This window comes from Tachypleus tridentatus, chromosome 13 (genome assembly GCF_004210375.1).
Source record: "Tachypleus tridentatus isolate NWPU-2018 chromosome 13, ASM421037v1, whole genome shotgun sequence".
Classification (NCBI taxonomy): domain Eukaryota; kingdom Metazoa; phylum Arthropoda; class Merostomata; order Xiphosura; family Limulidae; genus Tachypleus; species Tachypleus tridentatus.
Genome location: NC_134837.1, coordinates 11,333,672 through 11,347,464, shown reverse-complemented (window position 1 = coordinate 11,347,464; position 13,793 = coordinate 11,333,672). Strand labels below are relative to the sequence as shown.

The window sequence follows — 13,793 nt, the reverse complement described above, 5'->3', positions numbered from 1 at the left end:
ATGTTCTGTAGTTAGAATCCGATCAGGCAAGTAATGGGAAACCAACTAGTCAGAAATTAAGTAGTTTTCTGGTGACTTGTCGTCAAATATCAATTTGTTTCAGAGAAGACAAGTAGTGAAAAATCAGTTAGTCTGAAAGACTTCTCAAATCAGAAACTGACTCGATTTATGAGATTTAGCAATTAGTTAGAAAATAATTAAAGAGAAGTTAGCAGCTTTCTGGTAACATTGAAGGCAAAAATCATCTATTCGTATTAGGCCCTTCAATTGGAAACCAAATATAGTAATATAACCATTATACGCTTGGCAAAAACAAGTATAGGAGCTCAAGAAACTTACACTAGATTCTATCGCTGATATAAGGATATCTTATGAGAGAATTATCCTTATGAAATATTGTGTGTTTGAAGTTGCACCATAATTTTCAAATAAGATTTAGGATTACAAATAGGTTTACATAGGATTTAGGATTACATTTAGGATTTACAAATAAATAAATAAAAAACTCATTTTTCTATCCTTGACATTGAAAATATATTTTTCTTTTTACAGATTCCTCAAATAAACCATCCACATAAATAACTAACTAGCTTATATACATTTCAATGCATGGTTTAGCTTTATGTTAAAACTCTGGACTTTGGAGTTGACGAGTCTGGTTCGAATTCATGCGATAAAATAAAAAGGTTCTCTGTACTTACGCTTTGCGTGCGTTATAAGAGTGACGATCAATCACTTACTGTTCATTTTGATTGGCTGGGTGCTGCTGATCAGATATATTCCCTCTGGTCAGTAGTTTAAAGCTAGTAAATGCAATAGATAACCTTAGTAGTTTTACTATTGTTTGATTATTTTAGTGCAAAATTACACAATAAGCTATCTGTGCTCTGCCTGACGCAGGGAATCTAGATCCGGATTTTTTTTATCGTTGTATTGCTATAACTTTATTGCATATCCGTCAAGTGACAACAGCTTTGCCATAAATACAAAACACAACTTCCATACATCACTTCGAGAACGACCTACTAACATGTTCCATACATTCAATAAAAACAAGGTTGACCCGCGATGACGAGAAACCCACTTGAAGTAAAAATATATCTCAGGACGGCTGATATGGATAGTTACCCTTTAATTAAAATAAAGTACGAAACATCGTTTCGATCTTCTTAGGTCATCTTTAGGCTAACAAAGAGGTTAACCTGAAGATGACCTAAAAAGGTCAAAACGTTGTTCTGTACTTTAGTTTAGTTAAAGCATTAATACCCAAACAAGGCTGACGCTTTAAACGCAACTGTAGCTTTAAAAAGATGTTACTTATTTTAATTGGAAAGATTGAAATTATAACATTCTGTCTTCTCGAATCGTTCTGCTTTTGTCTCTGCTGTATGCGTTTCTGGAGGCTGAAACTTCGAATTAGTAATCGTTGGATTCATTAGATAGCACTTGGCAGAATATTAGAATATTCAAGTTCATTTGCGTTGCACCTTTAAGTATGTTTACTTGCCATATACTAGCTGATTATTTTTATACTTTTAACTTTTGATATTGATATATGTATTTGCTCTGCATATTAAAATAAAAATGTATGATATTGATACATGCATTTGCTCTGTTTTATCAGGGATATGTATCATGTACATAACAAATACATATATCAATATAATACACATCTCTAACAAATAAATTTGTTCTCACGTTGCTAGAAATGTGTATAATATTCATATATTTATATGTTCTGTATACTACTAGAGATATGTGTAGCATTCATATGTCTGTTGCTAGAGATGTGTGTAATATTAATATATTTATTTATTCTGTATATTGCTATATATTTATATATATAATATTCATATATTTATTTGCTCCATGTATTGCTCATTTAGATTTATGTTTTGATAGTTTAGAAGAACACAGTATTGCATAAAACCATATGGTACGTCGTTATTTGTCTTTAACGAGACTTTCGTGTATTACAGATACACGTGTTCATTTGTAACGTTGTACTTCCATACATCACGTGAGGAACCGCCCACAAACGTAGAACGTGCAAAATATGGTTATTGCTCTGAATAACAAACAATGCAAGCGAACAGCGCACCTCTTTCGCTTATACATACAATTCCGTGTTTCTTTTGTAAGAGCTGAACTGTGTTTATAGTGTATATACAGCATTAGCCATCCAAACGCTACAGAACTGATATCACATATTTGCCAAAAGGTAAGAAAAGTTGTACTATCTATAAACAATGAAACAATTTGCAGCAATCTTTGCATCTCAGTTGTATAAGAAATAATTGCAAATTATAATTTACTTATCATTTGAACCTGAAATACATTTTTATGGTTATATAAGAAAAATAACAATTAACTATTTTGATATAATTCTATCTTTGTTGACAACCAACTCAAAAATTTCATCCAATCATCTTAATTTACAAAGTAATGTATTTCACGTTCTATCTGTTTAATCTCATTTCATTTTACTCGTTAGCGCGAAAATAAAATGTATGTAATTTGGTTAAATTTTCAAAAAGTATATCCTTTAAAATAGGTTTATATATAAAACATTTCTCACGTTAAATATATAACGTGAATATATGTTGTATACTTTGGATACAAATATGTATTATAATTCCATATCTACTCACTTACAGGACGACAAAAGAGAACAAACTTTCTCAAGTGAATTGTCTGTCCTCTCCTTGTGGTCCGGCATGGCCAGGTGGTTAAGATGCTTGACTCGTAATCCGATGGTCGCGGGTTCGAATCTTCGTCACACCAACCATGCTCGCCCTTTAAGCCGTGGGGGCGTAATAACGTTACGGTCTATCTCACTATTCGTTGGTAAAAGAGTAGCCCAAGAGTTAGCAGTGGGTGGTGGTGACTAGCTGCCTTTTCTCTAGTCTTACATTGCTAAATTAAGGACGGCTAGCGCAGATAATCCTTTGCGCGAAATTCAAACCAAACTTTCCTTGCGTTAATTTAAATTTTGTGTTAAATGTGAAAAAAAAATTTTTTCGTAATTATATAACGGTGTCTGACATGGTTGAAAAACTGTCAGACGTTCACTATTTATTTATTTGCGAGTGAATAAACATTTATGTAATTATTGTTATTCGTCTACTTTGTTTTTGTTTTCATTAAATGCATCTTAGGTATAGGCCCGGCATGGCCAGGTGGTTAAGGTCCTCGAACCGTAATCTGAGGGTCGCGGATTTGAATCCCCATCACACCAAACGTGCTCGTCGTTTCAACAGTAGTGGCGCTATAAAGTAATTATTTGTTGGTAAAAGAGTAGCCCAGAGTTGGCGGTGGGTGGTGATGATTAGCTGTCTTTCTTTTAGTCTTGCGCTGATAAATTAGGAATGGATAATACAAATAGCTCCTGTTTAGTTTTGCTCGAAATTCAAAATAAACCGTAAGTATATAGATGTATGTGTTTTCTTATAGCAAAGCCACATCGGGCGATCTGCTGAGTCCACCGAGGGGAATTGAAACCTTGGTTTAGCGTTGTAAATCTATAGAATTATCGCTGTATATAGATAGAAATATATATTCAAACAATTATAAATCCTTTTCATATTTTCGTTAATTATAGATTTTAGTTTTTTGCCAAAGTTTTATGTTTTAAATATTTATACGCAAACATAGTGAACGCTATTTAAAATGTAACGTATGTATGACTTGAATCAAACGTCTTGCCTCCAAAAATTGAAAAAAAATTAAGATTCAACATGTTTACACATTACATTAACCACGTATATATATATATATATCTTTGAAACCAATATTTAATAATTTACTATTGTTTAAAGAATTAGTTTATGTCAAAGTGAAACGTAAAATTGTATAGCAAAATACAAATTACTGTTTCTCATATACTTAACACATCCATAAGCGACAATTTAATACATCCATTGGTGACGTCACAGACATAACCCTGAGCTTATTAAGTATAAACCAACTCCTTATATTTTATTTATTTTAGGTATGTATTCCTTTATTAAAATAGCTTCCTGTATTTTACGTTTATTAATAGTGAGTTCACGACAAATAATTTTAACAATTTTATTTTTATTACCATACTTTGGATCTTAAAAATGTTGATACAAATGGATTTGTTTGATTGTTTTCTTATATCAAAGCCACATACTGAGCTATCTGCTAAGTCCAGTGAGGGGAATCGAACCTCTGATTTTAGCTTTGTAAATCCGCAAACTTACCGTTGTACCAGTGGGGCACGAATAATGTAAATAGGATGGATCGTGCCAATGTTCAGTTATTTTAGTAATTTAATTTCTACCAGTCCACCCCTACGAAGAGATTATTACAGTCCGTATATTTTACACCGTAAGTTACTTCTTTTTCAAACGTAGTTGTTTTAATACTATCTTTTAAGGTTGCATTCAACTTTATTTTTCCTGTAAAAAACAAATTTACATTGAACTGGAAGCTGTATTTCCTTTCTATTTTTGTCTATAATTTTCTTATCATACTTGATAAACCAGGTATATACCACAATAAACCAAATCCTCTGAATGAATTTTCTTTTCCTTTTTTCATGCATCAACCAATCAGTTTTTAAATATTTTCTGTCTACATTAATAGTGTAATCATTTTTCTTTACAAATACAGGCCCAGCATGTACATGGTTGAGGCACACGACTTCTAATCCGAGGATCGCGGGTTCGAACCGCCGTCATACCAAACAAACTGTGCAGTTTCAAAGCTAAAGAGTGTAGGAAAGCTTTTCTTTTAGCCAATAAACATGTCCAAAAGTTTCGGTTTAAATTAAGAAAAACCAGATTGGATAGTTTTTTTTTTTTAATAAAATATTCCTCACCAGCTTGTGAAATGTCCCTAATTTAGTAGTGAAACACTAGAGAGAAGGAGCTAGTCATCACCACTCACCGCCAACTCTTGGGCTACTTTTTTACCAACGAATGGTGGGATTGGTCATAACATTATAATGCCCCCACAACTGAAAGGGCAATCATGTTTCGCGTGACGGAGATTTGATCCCGCGAACCTCAGATTACGAGTCGAGTGCTTTAACTACCCGACCATGCCGGGGCCACTTGTGAAAGGCCTGTTGAAATTAAAATATTTATTTAAGAGATGTATTTCACACATGATACATTCCTTGTTGGTCAAATATTGACTTTGATAATATTACCTAAACAGAAAAGTGTATTCATTTCTCAAACTGAAGAAATGAAAAAAAAAAAAAAGGATTTTACGTCAGACTAATTAAAATATAGTAAATTCTTTTTTTGTAAGTTGGTTTATATTGGAAGGTAACGCACACCACGATTTCATTGTATTAAAACGCTGGGATGAATATACAATTTTGATAACACAATGATGTGAGAGGTGAATGTCTTTATTGCAACATTCGCTTAATTTGTACGTTTCGGGCTTGAAATCAGAGGTGTATAACAACACTATTTTAGATTTATAGTTTACTGTAACACGATAGGACAGCAGTAAGTTTATGGACTCACAACGCTAAATTCGGAGGCTCATATTCCTGTCGTGGACACAGCAATAGTCAATGTTTCTTTGCTATAAAACAACTAAATAAACTATCTTTTATTTTACGTACATCACTGCCCAGAGGGCCTTTGTTCAATGCCAGAACTTTTCATTGCGCTCAATGATGACAAAATTGTATTTTTAGTGCAATTTTATTTCGATGCTGTGAGGACTATGGGAAATACCAGAAAGTAATACCCTTTCTTCAGAAAGTGATCATGATATACGAATAGCAGACGGAAGGAGTATGACTGGAGTAAAGTCTGCTTAAAACCAATATAAAACAATGCAGAGAAAGGAAAAGACAGTTTGTTTGTTTTTTTAATTTCGCGCAAAGCTACTCGAGGGCTATCTGCGCTAGCCGTCCCTAATTTAGCAGTGTAAGACTAGAGGAAAGGCAGCTAGTCATCACCACCCACCGCCAACTCTTGGGCTACTCTTTTACCAACGAATAGTGGGATTGACCGTCACATTATAACGCCCCCACGGCTGAAAGGGCGGGCATGTTTGGTGCAACCTGGATTCGAACCCGCGACCCTTGGCCATGCCGAGCTTAGGATAGATATCGATAGATATGGTTATGATGATTTGGATCACCTTCATCAATGACATGATGAAGGTATTTGGGTTGTGTTCTACAAGAAGATATTGTTTAAGAGACCAATGAAATAGGAGTTGAAAAGGTAATCAAAATTATATTTTGAGACAAAAACGTCGTTGAACACATTTGACACGTAATGCTTTAAAATGGTTATAATTGACGGAAAGGAGATTCTGTCATAGAGTTCCTTAGTCAAACTAGAAAGTCGAATGTGAAGGCTTACTGTAACTCATGTTCGATAACTTGAAGATGGACATAAGAAATATCTTATAAATTTAGATTAAAAAAAAGAATAGGGTGTAACCCCCATGAGGTTACCGTCAGAAAAAGAAATCTAAACTGAGGATCGACTGTTGGGTATTTTACTGAATCAGAGAGTTGGAAAAAAATGTTGTCTGTATGAACATGGCTAAAAGAAAACATGGAGCTTACGGCATTTTGAACGAAAGAGTATAGATTTCATTTTATTATATAGTCACAACGACTTCCGTACATGAAGTCGTTGATAATTTTCAGATGGTTCTGTTAATTGGAAGGTTTCATAGTCAGTCATATAGTAGCGAGAGTAGTGTCGTCTCAATATGTCATGAATATAGAAGATAGCCTAAAGGTATCAGCTATATATATAGGATATAGAATAGTGGTGGTAAAACTGATCTTAGTGGTTTTCTAGTGTCCAAAGAAAAACAAATTGGGAATTGTATCTTCTAAGAAAACTCTAACTCGACGACTTTAAATAAAAGAGAAAATAAATGTACGACAGTGGAAATAATCGTCTTATGAGCTTAAATATTAAGTCACGATGCCGATGCTAAACAGAATCAAAGACATGTTCCAAATCAAATATAGTGATTCATGAAAGTTTGCTAATGTTGAAGTAATTGATGAATATATTTAAGGCCGAAAACTGAGGGGTAAAACCAACCTGCGAATAATGAAAAACATTGCAAGTCAAGAGACAAAGTTAATATACTAAGATATGTTCCAGGATTTTGCTGGACCACTTGTGAGCTTCATAGGTCGATCACAAAGATTCTATAAAACAATATTTAAATAAAATATAATACTGTAAAAATACGGTTTGAAAGCTGAAAATCAGGGAAGAATGAGAAGCTAATAGCTTACAACTTGCATTAAAAGTAACGTAAACTAGAGTTGTTTCCTTTTCATTCCTCTTAATTTTCTCACTAAGATTAAAACCCAGAGATATGTAAGGTTAAGGAACGAATCTGATAGTTATGAAATAACTAATAGAATTATAACAGTTATTTTTATTTAATTATGTGTAATGTGACTGGAGTCCATGCACGCTATATATTGTTCATAAAAAGACGTTTCACAGCAACTATTGCTATGACAACGGGTTTGTTTTTGAGTAAACATAAAGTTAAAGACGTGCGTTTGACAGGTAAGTAGTTAGTGGAAAAATATATAAGTATTGCACTGTGTATCTCTTGTTAGTAATAAAGATGGGGTCACTGTTTCAAAACTATCTTGGTGGAATGACTGTTTAAACAATACAAATCTGTTTAAACATCGTGAATCGTTCCAACAGTGCCTGGTTCTAGAGTATTTACTTCTCTACCTCGATAAAAAAATATTTCTATTGATTGACGCACTAGTTAAACCTTATTATTGCAAACAATGGTTTCCGAAATATTAGAATTTATTTGTAGATCGTAATAATATGGGCTTTTTTAAAAATAACTTCTTGGTAGTTTGGAAAATTAACATCCTTTTCTTTAACTTTTGTTGTTTTTTTGAAAACAAAACTTTTATGTAGGGAATAATTTTCATGTAGTCATTTCGACTGCTAACTACATAATGAGAATTTCAGTAGCAAATTATTTTGAAAAATCACCATTTTTTATCATATTGTTACCAATATAAAGGTGTAATATCTTAACATTCACACTATTATGGACTATTATTTTAGTTTGTAAAACACGACAAAAGACGTTATGCTAGGTGATGCTCAAGTATTCACTTTTGTTTTTTTAAAGAATGAAGTAAAAAATTAACATTACAAATAATAATCCTATTATTAAAGTATAAAAGCTGTGAAGCCATCAGTTATAACATTCACGAAACATTCTCTCTTCGGTTTTATTCATTTAATTCCGTAACAGAAGATGATATTCTCTATACACCCACCCATAAAGGTACGATTATATTTTAGTTATTTTATCATTGTAACATTTACGACTATTAGAAAAGAGGACAAAATTGAAAAAGGATGTCATTTAAAATTATATGTTTTTGAAAATTTTAAAAGTAAAGTACATGTTTTTAATGTCCTTTAGCACGCGCCCGGCATGGCCAAGTGTGTTAAGGCATTCGACTCATAATGGTAGGGGCGCGGGTCCGCATCCCCATTGCGCTAAACATGCTCGTCCTTTCAGTGTAGGGGCGTCATATTGTGACGGTCGATCCCACTATTCGTTGGTAAAAGTAGCCCAGGAGTTGGCGGTGGGTGGTGATGACTAGCTGCTTTCCATCTAGTCTTACACTATTAAATTAAGGACGGCTAACGCAGATAGCCCTCGAGTAGCTATGGGCGAAATTAAAAAACAAACAAATACACACAACAAACCTTTAGCTCGCAAATGATGTGTAATATTGAAGCACAATAATTAGTTTCCAGATTAATTTATTAGTGTATTTTTACATAAAATGTTTAACTGATAATTTAAAATCCGTACTCTAAATGTTGTTTACGAAACCATGTTTACAGCATAATACATTAACAGTCACTCTCACTTACCGTAAATAATGTTTTCAAGAGCAAAATTTATTACCATCGAGACAGACGTATTTTGACACAACATATGAAACTTTTAAAGTGAAACGATTGCTTTCAGAATGAAAATGGAAAAGTAAATTAGATGTATTTTACTCACTTAGAAATTGGCTTTTACTAATTTAGAAAACTATACATTAAATAAAATAGAAGTTTTAATTTCAAAATGACAACCCGATCAGAAAGAAAAATAAAAACTTCACCACGGATATGAAATAACTAAATGAATGTATAAAAGTATAACAGAAAATTAAAATAAAACTAGCAAAAAAGAGACGGGAATTTAAGAGAGGAGTTAAAAGAAAGACACGTGACATTTAAATAATAATTCATTAAAATAATAAATATGATCCGAAACAAGATCAACAAAACTATTAGAAATGTACGGAAGGATTAGAATAACAAGACTAAAGAAGGACAGAAAGGCAGTAATGACAAAAATTGAGATATACTGATAGGCAGTAATGACACATTTGGAAGTTTACAGAAGTACATCAATGACATGCCATAATGACAAAATTGAAAGAGAGCATCAGAAAAAGTCGCCATTAAGATAAAATATAGGAAATATGATATTAATTTCTCTTACCACTACACTTACAAGAGCTTTATACCTGGAGATACAGGTATTTTGCAATTAATCAATGCCATAAGCTATTACATAAGATTAATGCTAGAGATACAACATATAGTTTCTCTATGCGCTGTAAGAAAAGAGTGGTGAAGGTACCTGATAGCCGATTTTCCATAGCAGCCTCATATAGTCAAAGAAAGTATAAATTTATGCATTAGAAACAAACAAAGGTAGCTTATTGTACAATTTATATTAGGTGTTTCTGTTTTATATTCGTTCTATTTTGGAGGTTTTGTGAAGTAATTTCTGCATTAAGTTGTATTGCCTCATGATGAGGGGTTTGAGGGAATAGGTTTATGACGTCAAAGTTACACAGTGATATTACTGTTTAAGTTATGTAAGTGTCGTAGGAAGTGTAAAGTGTTTTTAACCGGGCGTTTACTTTGAAAACATAATATTCAAAAATTCAGTTGAAGTATTTATTAAGAATGTGGTTCCTCCTGGTGGGTCAGCGGTAAGTCTTTTGATTTATAACGCGAAAATCTGAGGTTTTATTCCGCACGGTAGACGAAGCTGTGGATTTGTTGTAAGAAAACCCATACACATGCAAAGAATCTCATCTAGAGAATTGTAAGGAAGAATTGGGCGTAAGGATTTTTTCGATGGACTTTCGGTGGATCTTTGATTTTTGGTATTCTTGGTTGCTTTTATGTAAAGGTTTTAAAGTTGATACGTAGTAGTTTTTCCGTCAATAAAATTTTAACTAGTTTACGTAATTATGAGACAGCAAGGTTTGAAAACGGTTTTAAATGAAGCAAACTTTATTGCAAGTTTAATATTGTAACAAATGTACCTGATGATGGCAAAACCTTATCGAAAAGTTGTATATTTGTTAATAAATTAAACTTATAGTAACGTTTTCTTCATTGTCCATTTTAAGCAGTCTCTAAAATTTAAAATTTTAGATCCAACACAGATTTACAAGTCCAACACTGACGTCATAACTCAACAGTCACTCATATTACGATGACTGACGTTGAACATATTCCTTTACAATGGTCGTAATGTGTTTATTATTCATATATTCGTTTAAAAGAGAGATGTGACAACAGACAAATTTAATATCTTGATATTTCGCGAATGAATTTCGAAAGCCATCGAATCATGATTCATCATTTAAGCTGTAACCTTATACTGAATATAATACTGACGAAAATATACGTTAAAAAGTTAGATTTTGAAATAAGTGTGATATTTCGTTCTTGCTTGCTTTTTGCTGTGGATTCATTTTTGCGTTTGTTACATATATGTAATAAAAATCATCACCATATTCTTGTTACTAGAGGAACGAAGAGTGACTACCGACTTAAAATGAAATAAGCCATTTGTCAGTAACTGATAAATACGTCAAAAGCAAATGATTCATCCACTCATATAATTTCACTTTAATTTTATCAATATTATGACTTATAACAAATGATGATACAATGTTACAATGTTACAACCTTATTATTACTTTTACAGCTCATGAAAGCGTATGAAAAAGGAACAAATCCAGAAAACAAATTATTCTCGTTCACAGATCACATTTGAAAACAATAAAAAAACAAAATAAAACTTATAGTTTGCATTTACTTTGTCAGTTATTTTAACAAGAGGGAATCCTCAATAGCCTTGAAGTTCATTTAGACAGGATTAGAGCAAACTGTTATATTAAAATTTTTTTTTCTTTTTTATTAGTTATATTTTTATGTCCAAGAAATACCAAACGTGAGGCAGTGTATACCCAATTTGAATTTATTAGTCATTAGGATCTCTACCAGCCTACCCTCAAGTTGAAATTAGAGTATAATAATACAGTATTAGAGTAAGTTAATCTACGAGACCCTCATCAGTTAAATATATTAATCGAAAGAGTTTGACCTCCTGACTCAAAAGTATAATAGATCTCAAATTGGTCAAGAGATGATTCAGCTATGAGCCAAATGTTTCTACTTGAAGGAAACTCAGAGCCATTCTCTGAGCCGCTATGCCACGGCTAAAAATACGATCGCTGATATATCATAATTAGTTCAGCTGAAAAACCTGTTTAATAGTTTTAGAAGAAAAGCGATAACTTCTTTTGAAACTACGTACTGACTGGTTTTGGTCAACGATCTCAAGATTTATTTATTTAACAAAAATAGTTTTTTGTGTGTATTTTATGGGGATCTTTCATCGCCATTGGTGCCTGAGGCAGTACAAGATATTGTTTGGTATTTATAAATATCTGAAACCACCTTTCAGCTCTGGAATTGTTTCTTTATTAATGATAGATGGCTGAGGAAAGAGAGAGAAAAAAGATAAACTTATAGATCTATATGATTTATACATTACATTTTCATACCTACTTTTAATACCATACATTTGTTCAATATTTTGTTAACGTTTCAATAGAATTCGTGTTTTTTGTATTATTTATACAGCAGTATTTACTAATTACTATTATTTTTTTCAGCAATAATTTATTTTAAAACCTCATAGCCTAAAATTCAAGCTAATTATAAAGAACCACTAAGAATGAAAAGCTATTAATTAATCACACTCATAACATGCTTTTCATAACTGACAGTAGTGTCCCCGAGTGGCTCAGCGGTATGTCTGCGGATTTACAACGCTAAAAACCGGGTTTCGATACCCGTAGTGGTCAGAACACAAATAACTCATTGTGTATATTTGCGCTTAATTCAAAACAACAACGATGGACAGTAGTGTAGATTACAGCTGTTATCCTAAAAGACCTAGGTTTACTAAATTTTCCATTGATTTCGGACACTAATTTTTATCAGGTTTTTAACTTCAACGAGGGATATATCACATGTTTAATAACTTTTCAAAATTTTTTAATAACGAAAATCATCAAGTTGTATTTACAACTTTGAAAATTAGACTTATAATTGTTACGTAAGATTTCTAATTTCTATTCTTTTTATTTCAGTCAATAGACTTGAAGGAGCTTCTTGGTGCAACTTATTGCAGTATCTAACTTCTGTCGACACTTATAAACGATGGGAACATTTGGAGGACACATTTTACCTGGATCGTTCTTTATTCTCTTCGCCATATGGTGGACGATTTCACTTTTCGTTAAGTACTTCCGTGTTCTTTCTCAACGTGGCCCAGCAAGAAGATATAGGGGTGGGCTTCTTTCCATACCCCACCTTCCGAACTTACCTGTAGAAGGTTGTGTGAAAGTTTTGTTTTGTGCCATTGGAATAACTGGAGAAACAGTAACCGCTTTTGATGATCAGGGCAGATTTGCTACAATGGTTAATGTGCATCACATTACGATGTTCTTCTTTTGGAGTTAATGGGTTGTAGATATCTTGCTCTTCTACAAATTTCCAGTTCCACCTGATTCTGACTACGTTTCCATGGTGATGGCGCTAAGTGTTGAGGCACTATTGTTCCATTTTCACCTTCATGGACGCTCGGATATGGATGTTCATGTACATACTTTACTTCTGTACACAGTTGTGGCCAGCGCCGCTGTTTTGATTGTGGAAATTAATCATAGAGATAATGTATCAGTCGTCTTTCTTCGAGCATTTTTTACTTTTCTTCAAGGTACGTGGTTCTATCAGATCGGCTTCATATTATACAACCCTATTTCAGACGCTTTACCATGGGATCAAAATAACCATCAGCAGATTATGCTCGTAACTGCCATTTTTGCGTGGCATATGGCAGCCATTACTGTGTTTATGGGGTTGATTGGATTCTTCGTATGGCTCAAATACCGGCTACTTTTCAAACAATCAGAGCTTTACTACAATGCAACGCGAAAAGACATTTGTGTGGAAATATTCCATTCCTCTAAAGATTCGAACCAGAAAGCAGATGACAAAAAACCTTGTCTTGTTGAAGAGGAAGATGAACTCTAGGTGAAGATTTGGAAAATCCAAGGTCCTTATGTTTGAAATAAATCACTATGGAGGAAAGAAAAAATAAATATATTATATAATTAGATGCCCGAAAGCCTATTTCTTTCTAAGATAGTATTTTTCATTATTCTTTCTTTAACCTTTCGAAACTGTGTGCTCGATTTAATGTTTGCACAAACCGTCCCTTTAATTGTTAAATTACAAGTCATAATCTTCTGTTTGAACATTTCTTTAACGACAATTGTTTTAGGATGTACTCATTAGAACTCATTCATTTAATAAAATATCGTGTTTTTTGTTTTCTTTTTGTGAAGCTCTTGAAGATAAAATGCCAAACTTTAAATATTAATTACATTT

At 32.8% G+C, this 13,793-nt stretch overlaps 1 protein-coding gene across 1 annotated transcript; it reads left to right on the top strand.

Annotated features, from left to right (window-relative positions):
• Window positions 1-2,084: 2,084 nt before the first annotated feature.
• LOC143240570 (transmembrane protein 45B-like) lies at window positions 2,085-13,555 on the top strand. Its single transcript, XM_076483228.1, has 3 exons — window positions 2,085-2,221; window positions 12,491-12,690; window positions 12,874-13,555. Exons 2-3 carry the CDS (start codon window positions 12,561-12,563, stop codon window positions 13,434-13,436), a joined length of 693 nt encoding a protein of 230 aa, XP_076339343.1. The 5' UTR covers window positions 2,085-2,221; window positions 12,491-12,560; the 3' UTR covers window positions 13,437-13,555.
• The last annotated feature ends 238 nt before the right edge of the window (window positions 13,556-13,793 follow it).

What these genes read in the sequence shown, in the direction of transcription:
- LOC143240570 (XM_076483228.1), top strand. Translation starts at nt 12,561, where the DNA reads ATGGGAACATTTGGAGGACACATTTTACCTGGATCGTTCTTTATTCTC. An exon ending in CCCAGCAAGAAGATATAGGG is followed by an intron (nt 12,691 to 12,873) that starts GTGGGCTTCTTT and finishes AATGGGTTGTAG; the next exon opens with ATATCTTGCTCTTCTACAAA.